This window comes from Lineus longissimus, chromosome 16, assembly GCF_910592395.1.
Source record: "Lineus longissimus chromosome 16, tnLinLong1.2, whole genome shotgun sequence".
NCBI classification, from domain to species: domain Eukaryota; kingdom Metazoa; phylum Nemertea; class Pilidiophora; order Heteronemertea; family Lineidae; genus Lineus; species Lineus longissimus.
In genome coordinates, this window is record NC_088323.1 from 2,477,093 (window position 1) to 2,491,384 (window position 14,292).

General features: G+C 41.0%; 1 protein-coding gene across 4 annotated transcripts in view; it reads left to right on the forward strand.

Moving 5' to 3' along the window:
• The window catches only part of LOC135500106 (adenylate cyclase type 1-like), a 48,618-nt gene that overhangs the window by 22,431 nt on the left and 11,895 nt on the right, over positions 1-14,292 (forward strand). For 2 of the 4 annotated variants that reach the window (XM_064791312.1, XM_064791316.1), the window contains exons 3-11: positions 8,115-8,264; positions 9,865-9,983; positions 10,306-10,417; positions 11,066-11,193; positions 11,406-11,564; positions 11,703-11,844; positions 12,402-12,560; positions 12,829-12,869; positions 13,652-13,666. In XM_064791312.1, the coding sequence (XP_064647382.1) occupies positions 8,115-8,264; positions 9,865-9,983; positions 10,306-10,417; positions 11,066-11,193; positions 11,406-11,564; positions 11,703-11,844; positions 12,402-12,560; positions 12,829-12,869; positions 13,652-13,666 (1,025 nt within the window). Of the gene's footprint in view, positions 1-8,114; positions 8,265-9,864; positions 9,984-10,305; positions 10,418-11,065; positions 11,194-11,405; positions 11,565-11,702; positions 11,845-12,401; positions 12,561-12,828; positions 12,870-13,217; positions 13,268-13,651; positions 13,667-14,292 lie in introns of all 4 variants that reach the window. The other 2 variants (XM_064791315.1, XM_064791314.1) reach the window with 2 other exon arrangements.

Consider the following 14,292-nt stretch of genomic DNA (forward strand, 5'->3'; position numbering starts at 1 on the left):
ATATCGATGTTTTGTAATCCAAAGACTTAACAGAAAGTGTTTACCTTTCAACTTTGATTGGCCTACTTGGGTAGCATATCATTCCACACGCATGAGATGATAAGATATAACACGAGATGATGTTTTCTTTTATGAAGTGTTTCTATAAATTTCATTGCATAGTCAACGTTTGGAATTTTTCAAGGCTGAAAATGCTATTAAGATTCTTTTATTAAAGATCTTCTACATTTTCGTGTACATGTACATGTACAATATTCACAAGATTCTTTTAAGTTTCTAAGCAATGATTGTTATGGCAAAACTGGCTAAAATTCGCAAGCAATAACGTCCATAGAACGTCACGCTTCGCCAGCAAAATTATTAGATATTAGAAATTAAAAAATAGTGTGGCAGCACCTAGTGGTGGGTAGACACATTAGCCTCCCGGCCACCTAAATCCCACGACCATCTTGCCCCTTTAATGGACCGGCCTTCTTATCATTTTCATATTCACCATGCATTTTAGAATGCATGGTGCACTAGACAATGATAATTTTGCTGACGAAGCGTGACGTTTATAGAGGTACATGTACATGTAATTGCTTGCGAATTTTAGCCGGTTTTGCCATAACAATCCTTGCTAAGAAACTTACAAGAATCTTGTGAAGATCTTGTGAATATCTTCAGCTCTGTGTGACAGTGCATGGTGTCTTGTCGAACATCTCACATCTAATTGGCCATTCCATAGATTTGTGCCCGGAGCTATCACAACGATGGAAATCTATGCAGTTAATTGATGCACTTGCTATCATATCGTATTCAATATTGAACGTGTGGTTTTGAGAGAAGTACGGTGAGAAATAATGAGAAGAGTTATGGAATGTCAGGCTCCGCTGGCGTGAAGGACGAAAACCAACCATCAGACCAAACCGATGCGAGTATGCCTGGAGAAGTGTCAGCGTTTTGACATCTTTTCCATGCAGTTGCGTTCGTCGGGGTATCTTCGTTGTAGTCTTGATTCTAAGACCCATTCATTATAAGACGCATTAAGATGCATTATCTCGCTCTTGTGCTATGATTGTGCGATATTGTTCGTATATTGGAGCAGTGCTTGAAAATCATCCCCAATTTGCCAAATGACGGTTGATTGTACGTGACACAAGAGTGTGCCATCGGTATCTCAATTCAACTAATGAGGGAGTCTTATTGGTTGGCGGTAAGTGCAGGCAGTCAAAGGAACACACAGTGTATTTATTCGATAAGATTGGTGAACATATTTCAAGAGAACGACATACCTCCGCAGTTCACCTTGAGGAATTGAGACTCTGCGACTTCTTCTTGATGGAGGTTGACCTCGGTCCACCTTTCACCTTTACCGCTTGAAGAGAAATGCCACTGGCCTTCGCTGCTTCTTTGAGCCTCCGCCGCTTCGACAAGCTTCCATCACCGTCTGGCTTCTGACTTTCCGATCCCATCATCTGTCCTCACTCAATCGTCCACCATCTCCTCGGCGCCATCCGCCTATTCATCTCTTCGTTTCTCTTCAATATTTCAACATCGATCAGTTCAACCATGATTGCTCGATGTACTTTCTTTGGAACTGTTGTTCTCCAAAGAGCAAGTTCGTTCTAGGCATCAGTCGGACGGCGGTCAAATTTGGACGGTCTGTCTGGACGTGCTTTACACGATCCACACAATCTATGCTTCCATGTTACCGGATGATTTTCACATCCTCAGATTTGATATTTTGACATGTTGACACACAGCTGATTTCCGGCGTCACTACGACTCTGCGGTCAGAGAGTTAGCTGTCAGAGTTAGCCATGCCCGTCGGTAGTTTCGTGTCCTGGTCCCAGAAATTGGCCGCTATCTTAAAAACTCTAACCAACTCAAAAGGAAGTGTGCTGTTCAATATGATTCGTTTGAAAAGCGATGTATATCGTTGATAGCCCGTGTCTGGTCATTTGTAAGTGGTTTATTGCCACCGTAAATATTTAGGACTGACTCGAAGCCTTGAATAGTTCAATGCGAACGCATGCAGCATTGCTCACAATCTAACAAGCAGCAACTTCCTCGCCTTGAAAAGCTGCCGGTGAAGCATGACTAACATCTCTGCCTCCTACTTCATGTTTATCGTGTTTATGCCTCTCCTGGTGGTCAATATCCCCAACCTTACTTACAGTAAACAAACACCTTGATGGAGCAGGCCTGACCTTAGGCAGCTGCCTGTATATACAATCACTATCAGAAGTTAGTGTCCATATTACATCGAGCATTCCTTAAAATATCATGGGATGAGATATCACGATGTTCAATATATAATGCTAGCCTGACGATTGGATCACAATTGGCTTTAAAATAAAACATTATGGCCGGCACCATAAAGAAGCTAAAGAAGCTAATACTATTCGGAAAGTTACTTTTGACTGCAACAGGAGGCAATAACCTGTGTTCCTAGTAAGACGAGCTACCATCCGTGAGTCATCACTTCGCAAGGCGTCAGCATGCAAGTTCTTCACATTAACAATGATTAACCATGATACGCTAACTTTTTTGAAAGCGTTGAATCTGCCGCTGGCTGGGCAAGGCTAGCATAAAGTGCAGCAATGTACCTTTGCTTTTCCAGAGCTATTGAACTGCTTGAAAAATACTTTTATGTCGGAGCGTACTTGTACATACACGACTATACCTAATGTTTACTAGGTAACTCGTATGGTTTCAGAAATCGATCAAGTTCAAACGAGGCTTTTTTCTAGCTCTTGGCAAATATTTAGTTATTGGTAATCGATGGAAGATCCGCCTTTGCTAACGCCACACAGATACCTGTTTCCGTGAAGGCTCAAGGTTAATCAACCTTTGAGGTCGTGTTGAGTTGGAAGAAATGATATGACGGAATCACAACAACTTGCATCTATAACCCTCCTCGCGATGCGTATCTTGGCATTTCGAGATGTTTCGACAATGCCCTTGGCTAGTTCTCTGGTTGACCGTTACCTTTTGGTCGCTCGGATATAACTGGAACTACACCTTTCATCAACGGACCGGAATGCAATCATTACCTAGCCTATCCATTGATATCCAATAAAATGGCTTAGCAGCTGTCCTTTCATAACAACAGACGCATGATTTGAAGAGGGTGAGGCAAGGGGACATCGATTGTTGTTGGAGCATGGCCATCATATTCAGTAGTAGGTCGGATAAAGGTCATTTTCAGAAGGATTTGGAAATTAGATTCTCTTCCAACTAAAAAAAAAATTCTCAGTATGCATAGCACGGATATCGAACACCCAAGAGCGCAGACAACGACGCGTAGCATCAATAGATAAAGCCTAAATGTCCTCAATATTCATAGCAACAATTCAGGTTGGTCATTATCTTGTTAGCCGATAAAACTATTCTGCAGCGTTGTCCCCAAAGGCCAGAGACATTTAAAGCGGATTGATGATCGGAAACTGACGGCGACCTGAAGCCCAAACACTATTTGTAAGAGTGCGTTGTTATCCTTTACGAAATCCGTGATGTGAGACCAAGCTCTCCGCCTACCGCGAGTACCTGGTGTATTATCATTTTCTTTCCACCACCAGGCACTGATGGTCTGAAGCCGTATACATACCGAAAGCTATGCATTGTATACTATCCCTATCATTTTCCCAATTTACTTGTCTACGGCTGATGTAGAAGAACCGATGTTTTGCAAAAAAGTTGGAAGTCACAATTCTATACTTCAGGTAGTGTAAAACTGCCAGAGGTTGCGCGTTCCAAACGGACATACTGCTGCATTTGCACTGTGACATAGTTTAGCGTAACGTTCCAAATCTTCACTACTCGCAACGCCACATGCAAGTACATGTAATAATTGTCAGTTTCTTCCACAACACTCCTTAACTATTTTGTACCTCCTTCAATTTACTCGAAGTTCAATCCAGGTTGAGTAGGTTAGATGATAACGTGAAGAAGTCCACTTATTCCGAAGCTAATATGATAAAGAAAATCAAGTTAGCATTACACCATTTATGTTTTTATCACGATTGACAGAATAGTATACGGTTTCTGCAGGATAAGTACTGTGCATTTACCAAACAGCTTAGCCTGAGCCCAACTCCAAGGAACATCAGTTGTCTGCCTGTTACTCCCCTTGTGTCGACTCATTCTCGTGGTACTCTCCACAATAAATAGATTTTGCGAGCTTGGGTGAGATCAATGTTGGCCTGATTGGATTCTCCTGGCAATGTGTCTCATGGCTTGGGTGACCATTTGCATCTTGGCTTTATCGGTAGCCTCTTCGTTTAGCATCAGCGCAGATTGGTAAAGGTAGTCTGACAACGGCCCCTCAAACTACGACACGTGATCTACAACACAAATAGAAATCGAAAACCAAATAAGACATGAAACTGCAAAGTAATCCAGCACAGCACGGAGGTCCCTGGGGAAACAGTCCCGCGCCATTAAAATATCGGTGACGTCATTGTAATATACACAAATAGAAAGGTATGTAATATCATCTATATTGGGTATCGGGTTTGGAAAAAGGCTTTCGCGATGTTGTAGTCTCTATTTTGAAATGAAAGTTCTAAAGATAGCTAAAGGTGTATCATATTTTAAGTTCATTTTCCGTTATGGGGCTTTTTCGTATTGGAAATTCTCGCTGTCGCGCGAGTTATTTTCATATTTCTGAATAACATTGCTTTGGCTGTCCCGTTATAGCAAAAAACTAAAACTATCCTATTCACTTTAACATGAAGGATGAAGGCCAGATGCCTTCAAAAGTTTATCCGCCATGTTGCATTATTATATTTTGATTACTTCTAGTATGATTTAAATACCCCGTACCACTAATTGGCCATCTATATTGTGTTTTTTTGGAAACACGCTGGGTGTGGCTATCTACGTGTTAAGGTAGCGAATGTGCAGTGGATAATTGCTTCCGGGCTTCGATAACTACATTCAACAGGTACATCAATTCTTACTAACGTGAACGCAGCAGTTTAGTACCAGGACTTTCTAAAAACTCCCGGCTAGTAATGCCGATTAAAATGTTAAGGTGATGGTGAAAAGGCATGTTGAAGAATTTCACGCATAACAAAACCGCAGTGAAATTTGGCATGTGAACCTAGCCTTCGATTGCAGAACGTATCGGCGTTCATGATAGGTGAAATGCACAAGTTCCACTTATCTGACAAGAAACAAACAAAGGGATCATCAAGTGTGGTGTCGGGAATGATAAGCATGTCACATCCGGTAATTAAGGGCGGTGCCGGAAACGGATGAACACTTGTTGCAAGCGGAAACGGAATCCGATATTTTGCGCAGATTGCATTTCAAATGCTTCGAATTGTCGCTTATTTTTCATGCGAGAAATGTCAGACACCATGGCGTATATCACTGATCAGTAGGGCTAAAAAATGTTCAACGTGTGCTCAGCGTTCAGCACTCCTTTTCAGGCTGTAATGCCTAGCCATACGTAAAATACTTGATAATGCTTTAATCTCGAATGCGACTTTAACCTTTAACATATCGGACCAAGTTTTATGCTGACAACATGCGATGCAGATTCCGTATATCCAATATCGTATCTATCATGATGTCTACGGGCCGTATCAGAAAATGTAAGGGCTGGGTACAAAGAACGAAGGTTTCTGGCGTCATCAAGTCCTGAGTGCAAATTCTTTTAGTCATCTTTCATACTCACTTATGGAAAGAATCAGGCTATTTTGGAATGAAATCGTCGATGAAATACACTTGCTAACTTGGTACTCCGTCGTTCGTGTATACCTGTTCTTAAACTCCTTGTTATTTTCTCGTTAGGTGCCGTGAATAATATCAGCAATCTGTTTTAAGAAAGTGCATGGTTTAAAGGGACTGGAATACCTGTGACACTAATGCCCGCCTCACCCTCTATCAACTCGCCCTTGTCAAGCCATTGTCCTACAAAATCAAACGTTTTTGCATATTACTCGAAAATACTCTCTCATATTGGCCGGTCTCCCTTTTTTGATACGCCCTGTAGCGTAGGTTTAATCCTTAATCTCCTTGCGACTAGACTCTCTGATTACAGTCTCCCGGCGTTTCTTTATTTGTCCGTCTTGGAAGAGTTATAGATTTTTCTTCTTTTTCACCTATAATCTCTTTGATATTCCGATGTGAACTGATGACTTCTTAACTGCTCCATTCGTCACTCAATGGCTACACTCTTCTGGAGGTGGTGTGATGGAGATCACAGTCTCACGGGAGAAAGTCCGGGAACAACGACTCAATTCCTTCTTAAGATTGTCGCCTGTTGCATATAACTTGTTCCGCTCATCGCAGCGATAACTGTCGCCGGCCACAGCAGGAACACCATCCATTTGCAAAGTGCTTTTAAAACCCCAACGACATAGTTAAGATTCATTTCTTTGTCTTCGTTCCCCTGCTTTATTGAGCAGTTCTCTAATGCGGTGAGATTTAGAACACTTCGCAGATTACTTCGCCTCTCAAGACGCTAGCAATAGTGGGATTGACTCCATTTGTAGCAATTTCAGGGCGTTGAAAGAACGATTGCCATTCGAAAGACTTATCCTCCACTTAATGGGAAAAGATGTCAATTCAGCTTCACGGGGCATAATCAGCTTTCGCTGCAGAGTTGTCGAAACGGCTTCAAAACGGATATTATGCCCTTTAGTTTCATTTATCACTAATTTTGTTCTTACAAGTCATGCCAGTCAGAGGGTGATGAATTATAGTTTTAAAGTTTTGGGAACACCGAAGAGGCTATTTCCCAGCAATTATATAACTTTTCACTTGCACAATCTACGTAGAAGAAGCATTAAACGTTCTGTTCATGATTCTAGAAGACAAGAAATGCCAGTCAACGTCGAAATTTGTATTTGTTTAAAATGATCTGTCCTACTGTCGGTTGCAACCCCGTGGTCCTCGCCAAATTACTTTTAGGCGATCACAAATTGCTTCTGAATGTTGTTCATATCTTCACACCGTGCAGCCCGTAAGTCGTACTGGAATACCTCCAATTATAAGTAGTCCTAAAGGGAATGGTTTTGTTATCCTTTTGTGGATCGAATGTCACTTGATATCAAAGTCAATTTGATCTCTCCAGCAGGCATGGTGCCACTTTGAAGGCGTCAAGAACTATGTCCTCGACATTAACTACCGTCAATTTAGCCTGTTCAAAAGGAAGGCTGATGTCATCACTGGCATGACTGGCGTGTAGGAGGTTGATTTATATGGTTCGCAGTGAAGTTAATGATGGAGGGCGAATTTTGTTGGCCTTCGGTGTATCATTTGTTTGTCTTGGAACGTGGTTTTAGAAGATTTGATAGAAAAAGGCTCGAATCCGAGCTGCTAAGTTGATATCATATTTGAGCAGCGGAGATACGGCTCTTAATCGAAGTCCAAAAATGAGTCCGACACTATAACATATTCCCTGATCTGCGTATAACATATCTAAATGTGTCTGTATTGGATTTGTTTACGCAGATCTGGTTAGGATGTAGACAATATCAAGAAACCAATCATCATAAGTCTACGTAGGATCTTGTCCTCAGCTTGATAATCAAATTTACAACACTGTGTCCCAGTGTTGAGACATATAAAGGCGGTTTATCTTCTTTCTCCTGGACAGGATTGACGTGCTGATGGATTTTGCAATATAGTCTGGTATGTCTGGGGGAAGGGAAGAAGAGGTCAGATTCTGTCGTCAGAGAACTGTCATACATGTTCTAAAAGGCTTTTGGGGTGGAAAACACCAAAGGAATGTATGTTTTTGCATTAACAGAATTATTCATTCTCTAGACTATCTGATGTCCATCAAACATGTATCAACTCTATTTACTGATATTTCCTGTCTCGTCGTGGTTGTCAAATCTATCATTTCACAACAAACCTTTGTTCGGCTATTCCTCCTCAATATCTGTTTGTAGCATCTGGTCATCCTGGTTTTATGCCGAATTCCCTTTCTATTTCCCTTTCTCCGTGCTGTGCCTTGCCGAAATCCCTAACGAAAATCCTTTTCAATTTGCAGTGTTCAGTCGACTTCTCTAAATTGGTTTCCTTTGTTTCTACTTGGCACGTTCAGCGAAGTCATAACGATCTGCTTCCTTTTTCTGCAACCTGTCATAATTCGCCTCATTTTCTACTTACAGTATCTAGCCAACATAGTTATCTTCATATGCGCCAACATCGTGGGTATTTTCATCCATCGGGTCATGGACCACGCTCAGAACAAAGCATTTATGGACACCAGGAACTGTATAGCACAGAGGCTCGAAATGGAGGATGAAAATGAAAAATTGGTAAGTCTGTAGTTTAGTTAAGGAAATCATCATCATTATCGACGCAGTGCCTTTTTGCGAAACGGACTACAGAGCCTTCTTGGATGCGATGCAGGATATTTTGTAAACTAGAATATTTTCTTGGCGAAAAACCGACTTACGTTAAGATCAGAGATGAACCTGACTGACCTGAGGTTTTTTTGTAATTCCTATCCGAACACAAGATGCATCTCCACATCGCATACATCTAATTGACGTTCTTAAGATATAACAATGAGAAGTAATACCATTAAGAGCTAGTCGTTAAAAACGACCAGTTGCCAATATCTCAGCATCAACAGAAGCAGAAGAACCCGTCTTTCATATTCTCATTTGGTGTGTTATCATCGGAAATCATTACGCTTTGTATCTACCTTGATTTCTTCTTAAACGCAGACTTTCTTTCGTGTATTATGTCAACATTGTACAACAATGTACTCATCGTGTGTTATATCATATTATGCTGGTTTCAACAGCCTAACGAAGAGCTACAAACGACGAATGACGAAGTATAAATTGTTGATCGACTTTATTTGAAAATGTGCGTACAAGGCACTAAGTAAAGAATGTTAGAAGAATCGTATTGGAATTTTCGACCGGGTTGCAATCTCGATCAGAGTCTGTCAATACTGTCTCCGGTGGCTGGTGAGATTGGACAAGAGGACAACCTGATCATTCGCTTCACTTATTTGTCAATAGGAGCAAATCAACTGAATTGGCAAGTGCACTAGCCAAACGTATATGCTGGCACTTATTGGGACCCAGAAGCAGGATATATCATCAGAGGCAACGACGTAACTGGGGCAGTTCCCCCAGTGCAAAGCGACGTTCGTCAAGGAAATAAAACACAATTGGCATAAATGCTAATGACAAGCTTTATAGGCAGTGAAACAATTCATCCGTACATACGTACCATATGGTTAATCTTCAACCGTCCGGCCTCGGCCTTTATGAGTACAGAGACCCCGCAGTACGTTGTTGATTCCTTAAACCTATACCATGTACACAGTCACGAACTTTTAATCAGACCTCGTCAGGCACTGGAACGACATTTATCACGAAAAAAATCCAACGAAAGCGTCGGGATCTGATATCATATCAGCTGATTCGGTTTTCGCCGCCAGTTATTTTCGGATGAGACATTTCCCGAGATCCTTCCTAAGACACGATGGTGTGTTTATCATGTCTATTGGGAAAAAAAGTGCCATGGAACGGATGAACCGGATTATTAACTAATCATATCGTGTCTGGTCGATAAATCTGATGTGATAGTCTGCGTACAAATCATTTTGATAGGAAAACAAGTTCACGGTTAACACAATGTGAAGGGCTGGTGTAGCTGTTTGAAATGTCCCAGGATAGAATGTCAGGGCAATGATGGATTGAATGCGATACGCAACAAGAGATGAGACGTTCAATAACTTGACAATTATTGGTATCGTGCGATATTTTTGATAAATTCACTTCGAGGAAGTTTCGTTGTGTTGATGCAGCATTACGATGATTGGGCGTTTGTGAGAAGAAGTTGATTTCAAGTACTCGAAGTTGATGATAACATAATACATATTCTTGTCATTTCTAGGAACGCCTGTTGCTGAGCGTGCTGCCCGAGCACGTTGCCATGGAGATGAAGCATGACATCAAGATGCCACACGAGGGATTGTTTCACAAAATTTACATTCAGAGACACGATAATGTCAGGTAGGTCAAGGTCACCCTTTGAATCGTGAGATATCGACTGTACAGGTTGTTTAAAAAAACTCGGTGCGGTTCGAAGGCTCTGTGACAAGTATAAGTAAATCTTCGTTTTAAACTTCCACTTGCAGGTTTTCACTTGAATCGCAGCCGCTGCCGAATCGCAAAGCTAAAAGCTTATTGTACTTAGTCTATATGTTCACAAGTCTTGTACCGAGTATCTTATATTGCATCATACGGTGTCGCAATCGCACTCATTGTGACTATGATAATCCAGCACATATACTACTCGCAGATTTTGCGAATGTATCTTTCTCAATTCTTGCAGCATATTATTCGCGGACATAGTCGGTTTCACGGTGCTTGCTTCTCAGTGCACTGCGCAGGAACTAGTCAAGATCCTCAACGAAGTATTTGGTAGATTCGACCAGTTAGCAGAGGTACGTCTTAAAGTCATCAAGCAAAATCTATTCAACCTGGCAACTGTGCAATATATTGAAGCACCCTGTATGTTATTGTTCAGGAGGCTGCATGTTTCTAGTTTGGCATGCTCACACATTGTTCTGATGCTTCAGATTGAATAAAGTTTGATTAATTATTAACATATTTTCGATATCAATATTGAAATAACGAATAATGATAGTTGTATCTACATGTATCCATTTATTGTGGGTTATTTATTTCTCCGATGACAGGAATGTCGATTCTATTGGTTCAGTTGTTTTTCTGCTGTTATGGAAACACAACATTTTTCCCGAAAAGGAAGCACCGCAGTTTGCCCTCCCTTGCCTCCGCTTATGTTTCATGTCAAATTCTAATGGAAGTGACTACTTGGCAAGCCCGGCTTACCAAACAGCGACTTTTTCTTGTCCTGAATGGAGAGCCGAACTCATTAATATTAAAGTAAAGTCTCCAGCTCGCCAAACAGGGTAGATTTTTTACCTGTTTGGCAAGCCCGGCTGGCCGAACAGGGTGGCTTTTTAGTGCTGTTTGGCAAGCGGCTCTCCAAACAGGACAAAAAAAGATGCCTGTTCGGCGAGCGGCTTGCCAAATACACCCGGCCAATTCTAATTCAACTCTCATTTCAGGAAAATCATTGTCTTCGCATCAAGATCCTTGGTGACTGTTATTACTGTGTAAGTGGTCTCCCGGACGCCAGGCCCGACCACGCTAGATGTTGTGTTGAGATGGGACTCGATATGATTGATGCTATCGCGTAAGTGATCGGAATCTAACGCCAAGCGGAGGACCGCATGCCAGAGGTTGTAGTTAGTTCGCCAATTGAATATCTGCAACTGACAGTCCTTAGCTATATACCAAAAATATTTGCCAAAAAGACATTTCAGATGTTGTATTCCGTGATTTATTTGCATTAGCGCTGACGAATAGGCCGTGTAGGGAAGGCTTTATTTTTATTTTTTATTGCAGTTCGGTTGTTGAAGCGACGGACGTCAAGCTGAACATGAGAGTTGGCGTACACACTGGTCTCGTTCTGTGCGGGGTGCTTGGTCTAAAACGATGGTGCTTTGACGTCTGGAGTAATGACGTCACATTAGCCAATCAGATGGAGGCTGGCGGAATTCCTGGGTAAGTTTAACGAATAGAATCGTCTGTTGCAAAGCAAGGTTTTTTTGATGACGAAGTGTGAGACACTTGGGGACATTTAGCACAATAAGTACGATATAAGATCCTCATATTTGATTAACCCTGTTGTTTCTGTTTTAGGAGGATTCATGTCACCAAAGCCACCCTGGACTGCCTTGGCGGGGAGTATAAGACGGAGCCAGGCAAAGGTGGTGAGAGAAATGCATATCTGTCTGAACACAACATTGAGACGTTTCTGATCAAAACCACCCGCATCAAAAAGGTTAGTTTGTTACCACTTGCTTCTAGACTCAATATTTCTCATCCATTCGAAATTAAGGTTTTAAAACATAAACTAACACATAGTTCACTCTTTATAAAAGCGTGTTATTTTCCCCTAAAATGAAATAAGGTTATCAAATGTGTTTTTCTACTAAAACAGTTTGAAGACCCTTCTTGTCCTAGTGAGGTAGGTTAATAAAACGAAGTTCTTTTGGATAATTTTAGATTCCTCCTATTTTTCGGACTTCCCATAATCATGTTTAAATCCATATCATTTCTATTCCTGCAAATATTTCATTTCTTCTTTCTAGTAAAGAAATTTCGTTGAGGAAGCTTACAGCTAAAACCTTAAAATAATTCTTTGTATGACCACATAAAGTCATCTATGCAAAGTTATTTCAATCTGTATCTTTCTTTCACAATTATCCTTTGGCTGTATCATTTACTTGCAAATTCTTTGGACACATGCCTGGTTAGTGTGGTAGATGGAACCATTTAACACAATCCATGTGTTTTTATAATACTTACTTTTTAATTTTCTTTTGTTTCTACTTACAGCAGCCTAGCATGTATTATGGTAGCCGATCCAGGACAAAAAAGCTCTCCTTCAAGAATGTCTCCAGCTGTGTCATGAGACTGATCCGAGCTGTCAAGTTCAATGCAGAAATACCCTTCTCAAATGTGCTATCATCCGAAATAGAGAAAACTTCGAAATTGGTAAGTGATCAAAATAATTTTTTTTGTATAAGAAATGATTGTCAACTGTCAAAATACATTTTGTCTACATAAAGAGATTCTACAGGAGACGGTCAACGAATCCTTTGGACACCCGTAGACGTTCAATATTATAGCAACGAAACGCAGCTATTGTTGAGACTTCCTCTTCAGCATCTTTCCTACGAGGATTCGCATTCCAATAACATTGTATTAAAAAAACCAACATAAATTCGAAGGAAGACTTTTACTAAATGTTTGACCATTGCAGAGCAAACCTCTAGACAAACTCAGGAAACCCTTTCGAAAAAGGTAAACCCTGCAGATAACATTAGTGTTGTGTATTTTTACTGTTGTGTACTCTGGTGAAAGCAAGGAAACTCCTTATCATTGTCTGAAATGGTTGCTCGGAATATCAGGTATTTTAATGAAAAGTTATCAAATTATCTTGAGATTAAAGCTGTGTGACTAATTGGCTTCGTCAAGCATTCAGATAACCATCGATACTCTACTCTCCTTTCGATGACCTTGACCTCGAGTTCATTGATGGACAATGATGACTAGTTTCCTCTGTCTTGCCTCTAGATGTTGCGGCACGCTATAATTACTTCATTTACGTATGTTGTTTGCCATTTAATCATTGATATTTTTCCTCATTAGACTTTCAGCTGTGAGCCGAGTATAGGATATGTCCACCCATTTGGTCTAAAGTAAGCCTACGGGAGAGTGGTAGCTTGGCATGCTTTGAACATAACATTCTTAACGATGCTTCAATATAAACTCTTGGTTCCGAACGGAAAAAATGTAAATTTGCTGACATGGGGTCGTTGCTCGCTGTTGTTGATGAGTTTCGTAAAGGCGCCCAGCAAACGAGCGTTCCTGATCGCTGCAACCTGCGTCATGACTCTTTCTATTATACGTATGGAGATTGGCCTCGCGTTGGTTTATCTTCAGTCAACGATTTGTAGAAGGGTTGCACCGAACCCGGCATGCAAAATAACGTTAACTGCTTCTGCTTAATCTGTCCCTGGATCTTTCGCGTCAATCCATTGCCTTTCTCTCTCCTAACCTTCTGTCTCTCGCATTGCATGTAGCCATTGGGAGCTAGGGTAAGACATAGCTAGTTACGTATTGCCGGGCCAAGTTTATGGACGTGAACAACCAATTGAAGATACTTGTGATGTAAGGTGGTTCAGTGCAAAGTCTGTAAAAATTGCATTAGCCTTCTTGTGCTTTCTCCTTTCTCTCGAAATAAAAAAAGACACTTGACAAACATCTTGCTTTAGTATTTTCAGTTGGTATATGGTCAATAGACACTGTCATACATGTACATTTGGCTCAAATGTTTCACTAGTCTTTCACTTTATTTCCCACTGAATTTCTCCACCCTATCTCAGGCATGCCAGGTAGGCAATTTGAAAAATAGCTGAATGCCGAACTAACCCTGACGAACTAACCTTTCGGAGTCCATACGTCTGTCGTATCATAGCATTTACTTTGGAAAGTCACATCATCAATGGCCCACATTGCCGATATGGCTCTCAAGTTTGATTGCATATAAAATGATACGATGTTGCTGTTTACCTTCTAACTAACTAACTCTGCTCTGCCGCGGTCTTTGTTAAAGACTAAACACCTCTATAACCGGTGGACCAAAGACTCTGAGTACATAACCTTTAACCTTCATGATAGGCAAATGTTTGATATGTCTGCATGCAGTGTATTGACACATTGC